At 44.5% G+C, this 14,248-nt stretch overlaps 1 protein-coding gene across 7 annotated transcripts in view; it reads left to right on the top strand.

The window, feature by feature from the left end:
* SOX5 (SRY-box transcription factor 5) overlaps nucleotides 1–14,248 on the top strand; it is a 326,784-nt gene that overhangs the window by 143,792 nt on the left and 168,744 nt on the right. The window contains exon 1 of one of the 7 annotated variants that reach the window (XM_082256137.1): nucleotides 3,795–3,925. The exons of 4 other annotated variants lie outside the window; for them this stretch is intronic. In XM_082256137.1, coding sequence (XP_082112263.1) covers nucleotides 3,838–3,925 — 88 coding nt within the window. In that variant the 5' untranslated portion in view covers nucleotides 3,795–3,837. Of the gene's footprint in view, nucleotides 1–3,794; nucleotides 3,972–11,064; nucleotides 11,313–14,248 lie in introns of those variants that run through there. 2 more of the 7 variants (XM_082256138.1, XM_082256139.1) reach the window with 2 other exon arrangements.

Genomic DNA, 14,248 nt, shown 5'->3' with positions numbered 1-14,248 from the left:
TTGGGTACACTTACCCCGCTCCTCATGCAATATCATTAAGTGGAGTAATTACATTAGGGAAATCTACTGCATGATTTATCTGTAGTTGGGATTTATGTGGGCCATGTACCTGCATGAAACCTCAGTGCTCGCTGTTGTAGGATATTTTAAAGACTCAGTTTCAGCTGTAAACCAGAAGAGAACACAGCCTTGGAGTGGGCCTTTTACAACCTAAAGAACTGCCAGCATGCTGGATGATGAATGAGAATCTTGAAATCCTAAGTGCGACATGGGTTCTGCTCATGGATGTTCAGAGTTTTACAGGCTGCTTCTTTACAGGGCAGTTATAAAACTTATCGATTGTGATTTACACAATATGGTGGCAGACAGTTGGTCCTAATGTACCTTTTGGAGGCTCTACTTCTCATAACACCACTAAGGCCTCATGCACACTGCAGCTCAAAGAAGCTGCTCCTACAGTCGTTTGAACTGTTTTGAGCTTTTAGGCTCCATTCACACCTGGCGTTTTTTTGGGCTTTTTTCAGGCATTTTTTTTGGGCTTTTTTCAGGCGTTTTTTGCAGGTGTTTGGAGGCAGGGATTGACATCTAACAAAAATGCTTGTAATCTGCCAAAAAAGAAGCTCATGTACTATTTTGAGCTTCAGGCAACAACACGCTCATATCTGAACAGGGCCATTGAAATGAATAAGATTTTACTTGTTGGACATTTTGAGACTTTATAGATGAGCGTTTTATGAGCTGAAAAACAGTCAGGCGTGAACAGGGCCTTACTTTTCTCTGCCTGTTAACTCCCCTCCATGTTGGCCTATGTGTCCATACACACTATAGGCGTTTTCAGGAGTTTAGTGGCAGGGGAGTTTACAGGCAAAAAAAAAATATCACTTCTGCGTTTAGGAGAGAAGCTTTTGAACATAAGACTCTCCAAAGCGAAAAAAAAAAAACACGCATTGGTGCCGGCAATGGCACTGTCCGATGCGGTGCGACGCCCACTTTTGCATTGTAATTGCCCGACGCAGGAACGTGCATGCAAAAAACGTAGCTTTTTACTACGGTTTTTATTCTAACATCTCCTGTAGCATAAAAAATGTTTTTGAGCATCTCGGCGTGTATAAGGCCTAATGGTACCTTTTATCATGTTTTCCTGTGTATTAGAACATTTTTTGTGATAAAACAATGATTATACAAAATTTTGTGCAATTATCCACTTCTTTAAGATTCAATATAGATATATTATTGTAATTACTACTGACATTGTGAACAGTAGCTTCACAAGTGATAGGAGTATCATTTAATTTACAGGGGCAGATCAGAATTGTCATTCCCTTAATGAGAATACATATTTCAAATCTAGGTGAAGTCTTCTGGGCTACGTCACATGCTGGCTTTTTAAATATTCTGCCAGCTTCTGGCTTTGTCTCTGCCCACCTTGGGGTGTTCAACTTCTTCAGTTACATTCTTCATAATGTAATGTTAATAAGAAATGTGGCAAGTGTGCAATCCCATGAACTCATTACCGGATTGGTGGGAACCCCTCATAATGGCACAGCAGGTGTGCAGACCCCAAAACTCTGAATAGGGATGGTGGAAATCCCTCATGTAATGAAAAGGTTTACAGACCCAGGAATTCAGCACAGGGATGTTGCGAGCCCCTAATAATGGGCACAGCAGGTATGCAAAGCCACAAATTAAGCAGCGGGATGGTGGGAACCCCAAAATGGATACAGCAGGTTTATGGATACAGGGATGGTTGGAGCCCCTCATAATTGACAAAGCAGGTGTGCACAGCTGGGAACTCATTACAGGGATGGTGGAAATCCCTCATAATAGGCACCATAGGTGTGCAGACCTGGAAACTCTGAACAGGGATGATGGGAATCCCATATAGTGATCACAGCGTCTGTGCAAACCCTGGAACTCAGCACAGGACGGTAGGTGGCCAAATCTGGGAACTCAGCATAGGTATGGTGTACAGATCTGGGAACTTCGGGGAAGAATGGTGGGAACCCCTCAAAATGGGCAAAGCAGATCTGCAAATCCAGGAACTCCACACAGGTATCTCACCATTAGAGACCCAAGGCTACACACAGTTTTGCATGGAGTGGGCCTTTTACAAATACAACATAATCCAGCATCAGAATTGTACACTGTGAGTGATCTGGCTTTTGATGCAGTCTTTTTTGCTGCTGTGACATGGCAAAAATGCAGACAGGTAGTCATTGGTATCCGTGTCCCACCACCATGTGCGCCCATTCGCGTTTCAGTTGGGTCACCGAAGTGTAGCAAGGGTTAAACTCAGACCTCAGAGGTGCCATTTGTCCTGCTGTGTGTAGCTTGTTTGCACAGCTCTTTGGAATGTGGCAGAACGGTCTCAGAAATAAGAGGCTTTGTGCTTGTGTGCTGAGACAATAGGACGTTCTATTCTAGAGAAGGAGACACCAAACACTGGAGCTGGACATACACGGCAAGATTTCCATTGATCAGTTTCCCAGAATAATTCATCAGACCCCACGGGGGACAGAGCTGGGAAGACATGGAAGGGCAATGTTTAGTATATGTATTATTATTTACTGTATATAGCACTGACATGTTCCACAGTGCTGTACAGAGAACACTGAGCCAGTCACATCAGCCTCTGCACCAGAGGAGCTTACACTCTAATGTCCCACTACAGTCATACACTGTTATTCTACTTTTATATAGCTCTGACATATTCCACAGTGCTGCACAGAGAACAATGGGCCATTCATATCAGTCTAATTTGGTCAGTCAGTCTGTAGGTTATGTTTTTGGATTTTCAGAGGAAACTGGAGCCCCATGGAAGAAACGCAAACAAAGGCATGCCCTGAAGGAACCGATCCTCTGACCCCGGTGCTGCATAAAGGTTTCATTTATTTTGAAGTGAATTGTATACTTGTGACCGACAATAAGCCATCTTCTTTTATCTAGTAAAGCGCTGCACAAACTGCTGGCACCACATACATTCTATATAATTCTAATAATAATGCTAGCTAAAAGTTGAAATCAGGCCTGCAGTGGGATGGGCTACTCTGTCAGTGGGACGGTCTACTCTGTACACTGATGGGGGGGGGGGGGGTGCAGCATTTAAAGAGCTCAGAGTGGTGATATTCAGTAGTAATTCTTAGAGCAGGCAGGTGGCAGTGGTGCAGTCAGCAGAATGCCATCCCTTAAAGGTGATGTCCACCTCCCATAGTATGATGTGGGTCATGGGAGAATATATGCATTATATTACAAATCTGCTGCCAGGTAAACCTTCTCCTGTGTATGCCTTTATTGCTTGTATTTAGCTGTTTGGGTGGTGCTGTGAAGTGAGAGTTTAGTGTTGTAGAGCAAATTGATACAATGTCCAATTTTTTGTTTTTTTTATAATAGTAAAAAAATTCCCTGTTCTTAATCCTATCCCTACCCCCCATGGGTCCGGCGACTCTGTAAGGCAGCCTTCTCTCCCATGCCAACTACTATATTTATAGCCCCGTTTTTGCCCCGTAATGACTCCCACAGAGGACAGACCATTTGTGCCCCCCTTTCACTTGTCGCCGTGGCCGGATGAGTGGGCCGGGCCATTGTTCCAAGCCTGACGGCACCTGTTGGAGAGACAGCTGTCACAAGAGGGTTAAAAAGGGCTGCAACAATTAAGGGCATAATGTGTAGAGTGTTGTCAGTACAGCTGCAGGGGGACATGATAGGGCCAGGAGAGGTAGCGGAGGCCTCCCCCCCCCCCTCCTCCTCCTTGGTCTCCCCTCCCCCCTCCCCTCCAGCCACAGGGTCCTCTCCTCCGCTCACTGGAGCACATTGTCAACTCCAGGCAAACTTGCAGTAATGTCAGACGACGAGGGGATTGGGCCGACGTGTGGCGTCCTCCGCGAGCCCAGCACCGCTCCGGTCCCGGATTGTCACAGGAGCAAAGGTGGCCGTCCCTTCTCTATCTATGTCGTTGTTCTGCCCAACCGACCGTAAGCCGCTGTTTTTGTCTCTTGTTTTTGTCTTGTCTCCGTGCGTCGCTTGTGGTGTCATGGGAAATGTGAGTCTGTGACTGAGCCTTTCCTGGCTGCGCTGCACTCGGCGTACACTTGGCAGGGCGACAAAACTGGACGCACTCTGAAACAAACTCTGTTTTCTGTTGTGTTTTTTTTTTTTTGGTTGGGAACGCCGCTGCTCTTTTTTTTTTTTTTCCTCTCTCGAGTTAGTGACGCTGCTGGTTTACTGTGTCAGTTGGTAAGGTCTGGGGGAGCGTATGAAATTCATTAAGTTATTTAAGCCGAGCGCGGGCGCGCACCTCTTTCAGCACGCTTGTGCAGTTTGAACCCACATGGGGCTGATTTAAAGGTGACAGCTGTCAACTGCCGAACGGGGAAAGCCGATGGGTGACCCTTTTCTGCAGCTGCCATCTGAAGCAGTTTTTTTTTCCATCCTATTTGTGGTTTTGTGATTTTATTTCATTGTCCTTTTTTTATAATTTAATGGTTATCGTTCTTGTATCACCTGACACTGATTGAGCCATTGCACTGATAAACTGCCCCTAGACCTAAAACTAAAATGTGCGTTTGGATTGTCTGAAAAATCACAAGATGAGAACATTGATCTGTGTATTGTGATTTTTTTTTTTTTTTTCTGCTGTTGCATGAATTACTGTTTTGTTTGTCTACTTGTCTTAAAATAACCCACCGCTAATAATATTCATGCGCCTGTGGCTGTTTAGAAGGCGGGTATCTGTGCATTTGTATTATCGGGAAGCGTCAGTGCCTCTGGCAATCTCATGTTTAGTACAAGTTAGAAGTTTTAATATTTTTGAGGAACTTTTTATGGCTTATCTTTTGTTCTGAGCTCCAGTAGATGTACTTGTTTCATACTCCTAAATGCTACTTCCAACAATTTTACTCTTCATTATAATTTGTTTGAAATTGCCGTCTGGCATCAATTTTCCACCATGCTGGTAAATATCTGGGCTTTTCACTGCAACTTCCCATTGCTTCAGTGTCCTCAATCTTGAGCAGCACATGAAACTTTGATGTTAGAATCTTTATCATGTGTGGCCAGTATCAGAGCAACTAAGCTATATATCAATATATTTATCTATAAGAAATTGTTTGAAAAGATACAATTTTATGTGAAATAAAGATTGAAATGATGGAAGAATCATTGGGCTTATAGGTCTATAAATGTAAATTTAATAATTCCGCAGATAGTGCCAACGATGGCTAGTTTTCTACAGAACCTGTGAGTTATTATTTATCTTTGAAAATAGAATATTTTAGTGAAATTCAGGAAGGAAGTAAATGGATTTTGGAGTGATTTTACGTTCATATTACATTCTGAATCTTTCACAGTATTGATTTATTACTCTGGAAAACAATAAGTTTGAGGGGGCACATGAAGCAGGGATCCCTTGTTGGTGGGACTCGGGTTGAAGTGCTTTCAAATTGTACTCGTTCTGCTTATTTTGTTGTGGAATATGTTGAAAGAAATAACATTTAATGTGATACATGTGGGGAGATGTGAATGCGCTGATACGATTTGAGCAAGTGTGAATCAATAAATTTGTTTGGAATTGCTGTCTGATCACATGTTTGGCTACAATATATTTTGAGGTATCGTTATCACTGTGTAGAGAGGCTCCAATCCGGTTTAAAGCTGTCACAGTTCCTCTATGGAATTTTTTTATTTCTTTTTTTTAATTCCCCGGCATTGACTGGCCGCGCTGTGGAGGGCGAAGCTGTCCCTCGGCGTGCCCGCTGTGTGTGGAAGTGGCAGAATGTTGGCACATTTCTCTGGGTCGCATTGTTCCAGATGACGGGATCAGTCTTAGGAAAGGTTGGCATGTAGAGAGGAGAGGGAGAAAGAGGCAGCCGAGTGACAGAGCGCCAGGATGTCACTTTAACAATACTTGGCTCCGGCGGACAGCCATTCACCACTGGGTATTGCCATCGGCGCTGATGTGAGGAAGCATATGTGAGGAGCAGAAACTTGGGTGAAGGGAGAACATACGCCATATTCATACATCATGCTACACTGCAGACTTAACCCCTGCCGTGCCTGAGCACAGCCCAACAGTTGTCTGATTTATGGCACACTAAATATGCAAGTCTGTGTACATGCTGCATGGCTGTCTTGTGGAGAAGGAGAGCTCAGAGGGTGTTCAATTCAGTGCAATTCCTTCATTGGACTCTTCCAAGTTCTAATCCAACTGTCCAGCTATTTAGGATCCCTAATCTGTGGAACTATCCAGGACTTCACCTCCCACCCCCAATTCTAAACCTGTGCAGCTATCCAGGACTTCATTCTCCCCCAAATTCCAAATCGGTGCAACTATCCAGGACTTCACCCCCCACCCCCAATTCCAAACCTGTGCAGCTATCCATGACTTCATTCTCCCCCAAATTCCAAATCGGTGCAACTATCCATGACTTCATTCTCCCCCAAATTCCAAATCGGTGCAACTATCCAGGACTTCACCCCCCCCCCCCACCCCTTAAATCCCAAGTCTGTGCAACTTTCCAAGAATCTCATGCCCCGCCACCCAAACCAAAATCTGTGGAACTATCCCCTCCACCTCCTCCCCCCGAATCTGTGCAACTATCTAGGAACCCCTATGCGTCTTATCTGTATAACTATTCTGGACACCCCCCCCCCCAGTCTCTTTTCCATTTCCTTCCCCTTTACCTCTCCTCTTATCCCCCCCCCCCCTATTTCTTTCTCTCTATCCACCCCTCTGTCCTCCCCACCCCTCTTTCTCTCTACTGTTCTTATCCTCCTTCTCCCCCCCCCCAAATTGTCTCTCCCCCCATTCCACTCCCCTTTTCCTCTTATACTGAGTACACAGGGTAATAGTCAGCGGCTTAGCTGCTCACTGCTCTGTTTTTGCCAAGATTATTATATAAAGAAGTAACAGAATTGCATCTAGCGAGGACTGTAAGTGCTTTCCAAATTGAGCCTCTATTGTTCAACCATGGAGACAGTTCTCTGATAAATGTGGCTTGTTGCCATCCTTCAGCGCATTTGTCTCTGCAGATCGCCTCCGTTACATTTTTACCTGACTGAGGACCTGTCTTCAGACAATCCACACAATTCCCCCTCGCCCATTGCTGATGCTGTTATACACTGTATTCACTTGATGAGGCTTATTAACAATGTTTGTCTCTGGTTCATCACATGACAAGTGCATGCGCACTGTGGACCTGTTTCTGTGCTAAAAATAAAATAAAGCCCTGGGACAACTGTTGGCATCAGCCTCAGTGTAAGGCCTCATGCACACAGGGCTTAAAAAAGCGCCACTTTTACGGTTGTTTGAAGGTTGGTTTGTTTTGTTTTTTTCAGCCTGTAAAAGCACCTTTGTGTAGGCCTACTTGTCTATGTGCATACATAGGTGTTTACAGACAATGGCCACAATAAATATTCTGGTCAGTGGAATCCATTAATGCTCAAACGTTTGACGCACCTAGACGTGTGTGCAATCAATACGTGGTTTTTACTGTGGTTTTTGTTGCAGCTTTTCTCCTGTAAGGAGCTCTGGTGTTCAGAGGGTCCAAACAGACGCCCTGAGTGCGTGAATAATTGTCCTCCGACTTACAAAAGTAACATTTCTTTACTAATGAGACTAATGAGACTCGTGTATGGCTGCAAATAAAACATTAATTACAACAAGTCACCTATATCCAAAATATCTGCCACATTGCTCGAAATGTACACAGTGTGGTCCTCATTTTATTTTATTTCACCAAAACAAAAGGGTCAGACATAATCTGCTAAAAACAGAGATTGTAATTTAATTGAAAGTGGTTGTAAACCTCAGACATAAAATATGAACAAAGCATATCCCTCTATAATACATACAGTACTTGTCTCAAGAGCACTAAGTGTCATTTCTCTCTGCTGTGTTCCATCTGCTATCAGCATGAGCCACTTCTAACAAGTTTTCCTGACACCAAGAGGGAAAAGGTGACAGTGGAGGGAGCTCCAGCACACAAAATATGATTGACAGCTTCAGCTCTGTTCCTGTGTGCTGTGTGAAGGGAGTGTGTCCCTTCCCTCCAATCAGCTCCAACAGCTCTTCTTACTGAGATCTGCAGAGTGTAACTTCAGCTCTCTGCCCCCTGCTTTATGAAAGGTCAGAAATGCTATATAACAGTGATGGCGAACCTTGGCACCCCAGATGTTTTGGAACTCAATATCCCATGATGCTCAACTACACTGCAGTGTGCATGAGCATCATGGGAAATGTAGTTCCAAAACATCTGGGGTGCCAAGGTTCGCCATTACTGCTATATAAAGTCTGCACTTTGAGCACATATAGAGGACAGATACATATGTAGGAGAATTTGTTTCAACTCTGTGTATCACCTGAGGCCAGTCACTTCACTGGGTATATGTAAGGGTTTACAACCACTTTATTTTACAATATGCTTGCTACTGATGCTTTGTGGCAGCCTTTTCGATATTTTGCATCTACCGCAATTAGCAAATGGCATTAACAAATTTGACCTTGTTTTTTTGCTCCTGACAAATCTGTTCTTGAACATCTGTGTGTGGAGAGTACACCGACCCCACTAGATGTCTTCTAATGCCATAAGGATCCTTCCTCTGTGCATATAATTACACATTTTCATAGATCTTAAGGATAAGTTCACCCTTTGTAACATGTTATTTGTTACACCCATATTCAGGGTCTAACATATTACAAATCCACTGGCCCCCACACCTCCCCTGCTCCCCAATGTCACAGGCGGCGCTCTCAGTGAGAAACTTCAAAGAACTCCGCCTGACCGGCCACATCACTTATTCACAAAGTTCTGTGAATTGAAAACTACAAGGTTCAGCCTTTGAGGCTGTTGGCTTGTAGTTCTCAGTGAACTACCACAACATAGTTGAGTGCTGCTCAGGTGGGAGAGTGGGGGTTTCCCCCCTATCAGAAGTTTGGTTGTGGACAAGATTTTGGCGATGGGTTTCAAGGCGAATTACATTATTGCTCTGATCAGTCTGGTAGGCTCCTATGAGCATAATCTCTCTTTTGATCGCCCCGAGTCTCTCAATATGTTTTGGGAGAAGTATGAGCGTGTGTATAGGGGTCTGCCGGAGTGGGAAGGACTCGTCCCAAAACTTGTCTCATGCCAACCTCTTGTGAAGAATGTCACCATCCTGGTAAGGAATGAATCAATTCCTTCTGCTGACCTGTCTGTCTGTCTGGCTGAGATTTGGGGAGCTTCTGACTCCATTGAAGAAGATTATGGCTGAGAGGGGCATATGGACAGGTGGGCGGTCGGTGCAGATGAGGTTGCATGTGTGTGGAAATGTGGTCCAGCATCTTCCCTCCTCAGACTTCATTGGGAAGGATAGGATTGTTGTGTTTTACCCTGGGTAGCCCAAGCTATGTAATACGTGCAGTTCTCTGGGTCATTTTACCTCCTCATGTCCAGGGATGAAATGCACTCTCTGTCAGGGCCTGGGGCATCCGGCTAGGGATTGCAATAAGATCATATGCAAACTTTGTGATAAGTTTGGGCATGCATACAGCCAGCTTTGCATAATCTGTCTGCTTTGGGGGAAGAGTTTTTTTGCCTGGACATGGAGGAGAAAGAGGAGAGGGGGGCTGTGCCCCCAATGTCTCTGTCACTGTTGTCTCTGTGGAAACCGTGTCTGATGGTCCATCCAATGTTATGTCACCCCAGAGTCAGTGTCTGTGGATGTTGTGTCTCATTTTTCTGTGTCAATTTCCCCAAAGGTAGTGGGGGCTGTGGAGGGAGCTGGACTGGTGTGCAGGGTTGCACCGACCCCCACTCCCTGGCGTCTGAGGACTGGAGGGTGCGAGGCGCCCGGGGATGGAGTGAATGATGGTGGGGTTGCTGGGGTGAAGGATGGGGGGACTGTTGTGGTGAGTGGGGTGGATGATGATGTGGGTGATGGTGGAATGGAAGGGGAGGGGGCTTTGCAGTCAGAGTTGTCTAATAAAGATATGGTGTGGTTGAAGGCAAAAAGAAAGTCTGGGAAGAGGAAGAAGGAGGATGTGCCTGTACCTGAACCTAGGAGGATGGAGGTGTCCAATAAGTCTGATGTGTTTTCTTAGGTGGAAAATGGGGGTTCTTCGGGTGATGAGTCTGTTTTCCATAGAAGAGGAATCACAGGGAACATTAAAGCGTGTAGGGTCCCTGAGTAGGGAGGGGGGTAAGCAAGCTAAGAAACGTGTACTCCAATCATTCTGATGGTGGTTCCCACTCCTTTTAAAGTGGCGACCATCAATGTCGCCTGCATAAAATCAGTAAGTGCTCGTAACATGGCCTTATTTTTACTCAGCAGGCTTGATGCTGATATTTTCTTTTTGCAAGAAACACGGTTATCTAGTTTGGCCAATATTCATCTGGCGAAGAAGTGAAGGCGCGGGCCCTGCTTCTGGTCTCTTTAAGGCTGAGCCTTACACTGGAGTTGCGGTACTTTTCCCGGCATGGTAACCTCTCGACGGATCATTGAGGTAGAAATGGGGAGATGTATGGTATTAGCCATCTCTCGGCGGATTATTAAGGTCAAAATGGGCAGATGCATAGTCTTAGACATCTCCATGGGGGGGCAGGACCTGCGCCTGATTAACATCTATAGGCCCCAGACAAAATGGGACAGGAAATGCCTCTTCATGACGATCAAGCCTTTTCTTTTTACAGCCCAGCAAGTTGTCTTCGGTCGTGATTTCAACACCGTCACTAGGACTATGGAGGAATCGGAAGGCCCTGCTCGTTAGAGCTTACAATCTAGGAGATGGAAAACAGTCATACATATACTTAAGCAAATGTTGGGTGAAAGCTGTACAGTATTTTTCTGCATTTTTTTAGGAAACTAGCTCACCCAGAGAAAGGCCACCCAACTTCACCACAAACATACAAACTCCATGCAGACGGTGTCCTTGTGGAAAGTGAACGCAAGACCTCAGCGCTGCCAGACAGTGCTGACTGCTTAGTCACTGTGTTGGCCAATAAGGTTCATGCTCATACATAGTATAGGTTTTCCTTGGTCTGTCCTAAGCAACGCATGGCTCATACAGACCCGGTTATTTCTGTACAACGCTGTCATCTGCCTTCTGTTTAACATTTTAATTAGCAGATTGCCTCCAGACTTTTTTCCTTCTGCACTTTGCGGCAGAATTATTCCGAGCGACCTCTCCAATAATTCCCTCTCCTCACACCGAGTGTCTCCTGACAGTTTTCGGAGATCTACCCTGCCATTGTTGTTGAGATTTCTTGGAAGATCTGTGGGTGACGGAGAGGGAAAGAGAAGAAAAGCTTCACAAACCCGATAACTGCGGCTTTAAGTCTGTAAGTCTCCTGTTCCTTTACGAGCGCACCACCGCGAATATTTTGTCTAGCTGCAGGGGAAAAGCTTTGTCACACAGTCCTCTGACAATAGACTTAAAAGTAAAATGCTTTGCCTCAGATGCCTGGAGGTAGTGCAGCCTATTGTGTGAGTACAATGGCCTTCTATTACTGCATTCCTGCATCGCATAGGTTTGTCAGCCCTTTAATAAGTGACAGACCTCGCTTGCAAAAGCCACATTCCCGGCCCTCTCCGCCTGTTCTTCAAGAATGTCAAGGCAAAACACAAGAGGGGAAAAAAATGTCACTTCTTATTCTTCTTGTGTTTCTTGGTTATTCTACAAGATACTTTCAGTACATCAGGGAAAATCTATACAATCTCTATAAGCTGCAGAATGTTTTCTCGCTCTGCTGCCTCTTTGTATGTTGTTTATTTTATTTACTATTTATTCATTTATAAATTATTAGCAGAGAGTGTAAGAGAGCTTATACTTTCTTGTTCCCTCTCAGTGATATACTGGAATTAAAGCTGAACTTTGGGAAAAGTAAAAAAATGTCAGTTTCAGTGGGGCTACCCCCATACTGCAAGGGTAAATTGCTCGTTCATGTCTAGGGGACTGGAAAAAGCATTACCTGATCCTCTGCTCCTGCAGGCCCATGATGTAAGACTGGTTCCCGCAGCCTTTTCTAAATTGTACTCCATGGGTCAGATGTCCTCTGACATCATCAAGACCAATGCAGGGCCCATGAGGAAGCTGAGGAACAGTCCACTGACAGAGCATAGAGGAGCGCCGTCTGGCCGGGGGGAGTGGAGGATCAGGTAAGTAAAACGTATTTTCTGTTCTCTAGACATAACCAAGTATTAAACTCTTTCAGTGCAGACGTAGTCCTACTACAAGGGAAGGATTTTTACTTTTATCCAGAGTTGGGTTTTAACTGCTTACCAACCGCAGTACGTATATATAAACATTGCGGTTTGCAAGTGGTTTACCGGGGTTATGGCTGAAGATTTCAGCCATAACTCTGGCGGCTGGCTTTCTCACGAAAGCTGTCTGAGCGGCTCATGTGTCTCTGAAACGCTTTTTCCAAAGGCTCGCAAGTGTTTCTCGGGCTTACCGTTTCCGCCGGTTCGCCCGAGAAAAGATCTGACAGTGCCGCTGCCTGGCCACACAGTAGATCTGCTTTGATCGCCTCTATGGCCTTGGAGGACTGGAATGATGTCATGATGTCACTTCTGGTCTAGGCTGGAGGTTAAGTTTTTCTTTTTTTTTTTTTTTTTTTTTTTTTTTTTTTAAAGCAAAAGTTAAAAAAAAAATGTATTATTGTTTTTGATCTTTTGCTTTAAAAGGTAAAACAGAGGTTTAGGGTCTTTTTGACCCCAGATCTCTCCATAAAGAGGACCTGTCATCCTTATTTCTATTACAAGGGATGTTTACGTTCCTTAAATAAATTAGGATAAGGTAAAAAAGGGAAAAAAAATTTAAAGAGCCCTTCCTCCCTCAATGCTCACCGCACAGAAGTGAACACAGGAGCTTACACTCGAATGTCCCCACCACAGTCACACACTATTATTATACATTTATATAGCACTGACATATTCCACAGTGCTGTACAAAGAACACTGAGCCAGTCACATCAGACTCTGCATCACAGGAGCTTACACTGTAATCTGTCCATCACAATCACACAATATAAAAAATAAGAGCGGGGTGGTCCGTCTAACTATTTATTATGGGAGACTGATTGATATTGAACAATTAATTTCTATAACATTGTATAAAGCCATCATACAGCTGAGAAGACAGATTTGAAGTATGGAGTATCGCAGATTTTGTCGTATTAACATTGACCTGTTTACTGAATCTGGATAGTATGTGGTGACAAGTCTGGTATATCACAGAGCGGCTTTTAGATTTTTTTAATAGTACTTTTTAAGAAATGTCCACCTTGTGTGCCAGTACTTTGGTTGTTAACCTATGACTATTGGAGGTAAGCACCATGTGCAGCTTCAGAAAACGAGGAATCAAACTAACAGGATTCATTGGCTAATGAAGCCAACGAGGGCCATCCCAGGAGCCAGTGCTGAGAGCAATGACTCATTCAGGACAATCATCTATAAGTAAGGTCAGGGCTTCTGTTTGGGTTCAGTAACAATATGACAGCCAGGCAGGCAGCATTTTCAGAACTACTGAAGGCCTGAGAAGCACTTTAAATGACTTGAGTGTGTTTCAGTGTAGATGCAGCTCCAGTATTTCCATTGCCTCTTCGGAGGGGCCCTGCACTTAGACTGAACTGCGTTAGTAGCACTGGCTGTTTGTCTGTCTGTGTCTTGTTATGCTGCCAGGACTATAATGGACTGAATGACTCCTGAATTATGAATGTGCCCATTCCTGTGTTACAATGTAACGTAAAGCTGATTGGTGAAGGCTCCAGAAGTAGCTAATTGGTGCCCGAGCTGAGCTGAATGAAAGACAGGATCATAGAGTCACATTTACCTTCCTGCAAATTTGTGAGTGTTACTTGCCTCTGCGGCACCCATACAGGTAGAGAGTATTAGAAGGTTAAATCTCTACCCTTTGGATACCCCGTTCTAAACTGCACCTTTGTGACCACATTCATCTCTGCACAGCATTAGAGGGACCACAAGTTTAGACGTTTGGTGAACAGTGGGCAGTACAATGGCTAAGTGGCTAGCACTTCCACCCATCAGCACTAGGGTCGTCCGTTCCAATCCCAAACACGGCACTACCTGCCTGGAGTTTAAGTTTTCTCCATGTACCTGCATGGTTTTCCTCCCACACTCCACAGACATGCTGGTAGGTTAAAGTGTATGTTACCCCAGCATTTAATGATGTGTGTCTGTTGTACCATGTACTTGTGTTTAAAAAGTATCATGTTCTCTTTAAATTAATTTCTTTTCTGTGAAATCCCTGAGGTTC

Source organism: Pelophylax lessonae (genome assembly GCF_965119305.1).
Source record: "Pelophylax lessonae genome assembly, chromosome: 4".
Classification (NCBI taxonomy): domain Eukaryota; kingdom Metazoa; phylum Chordata; class Amphibia; order Anura; family Ranidae; genus Pelophylax; species Pelophylax lessonae.
The sequence above is the reverse complement of the archived record's forward strand: the minus strand, read 5'-3'. Positions and strand labels throughout refer to the sequence as shown.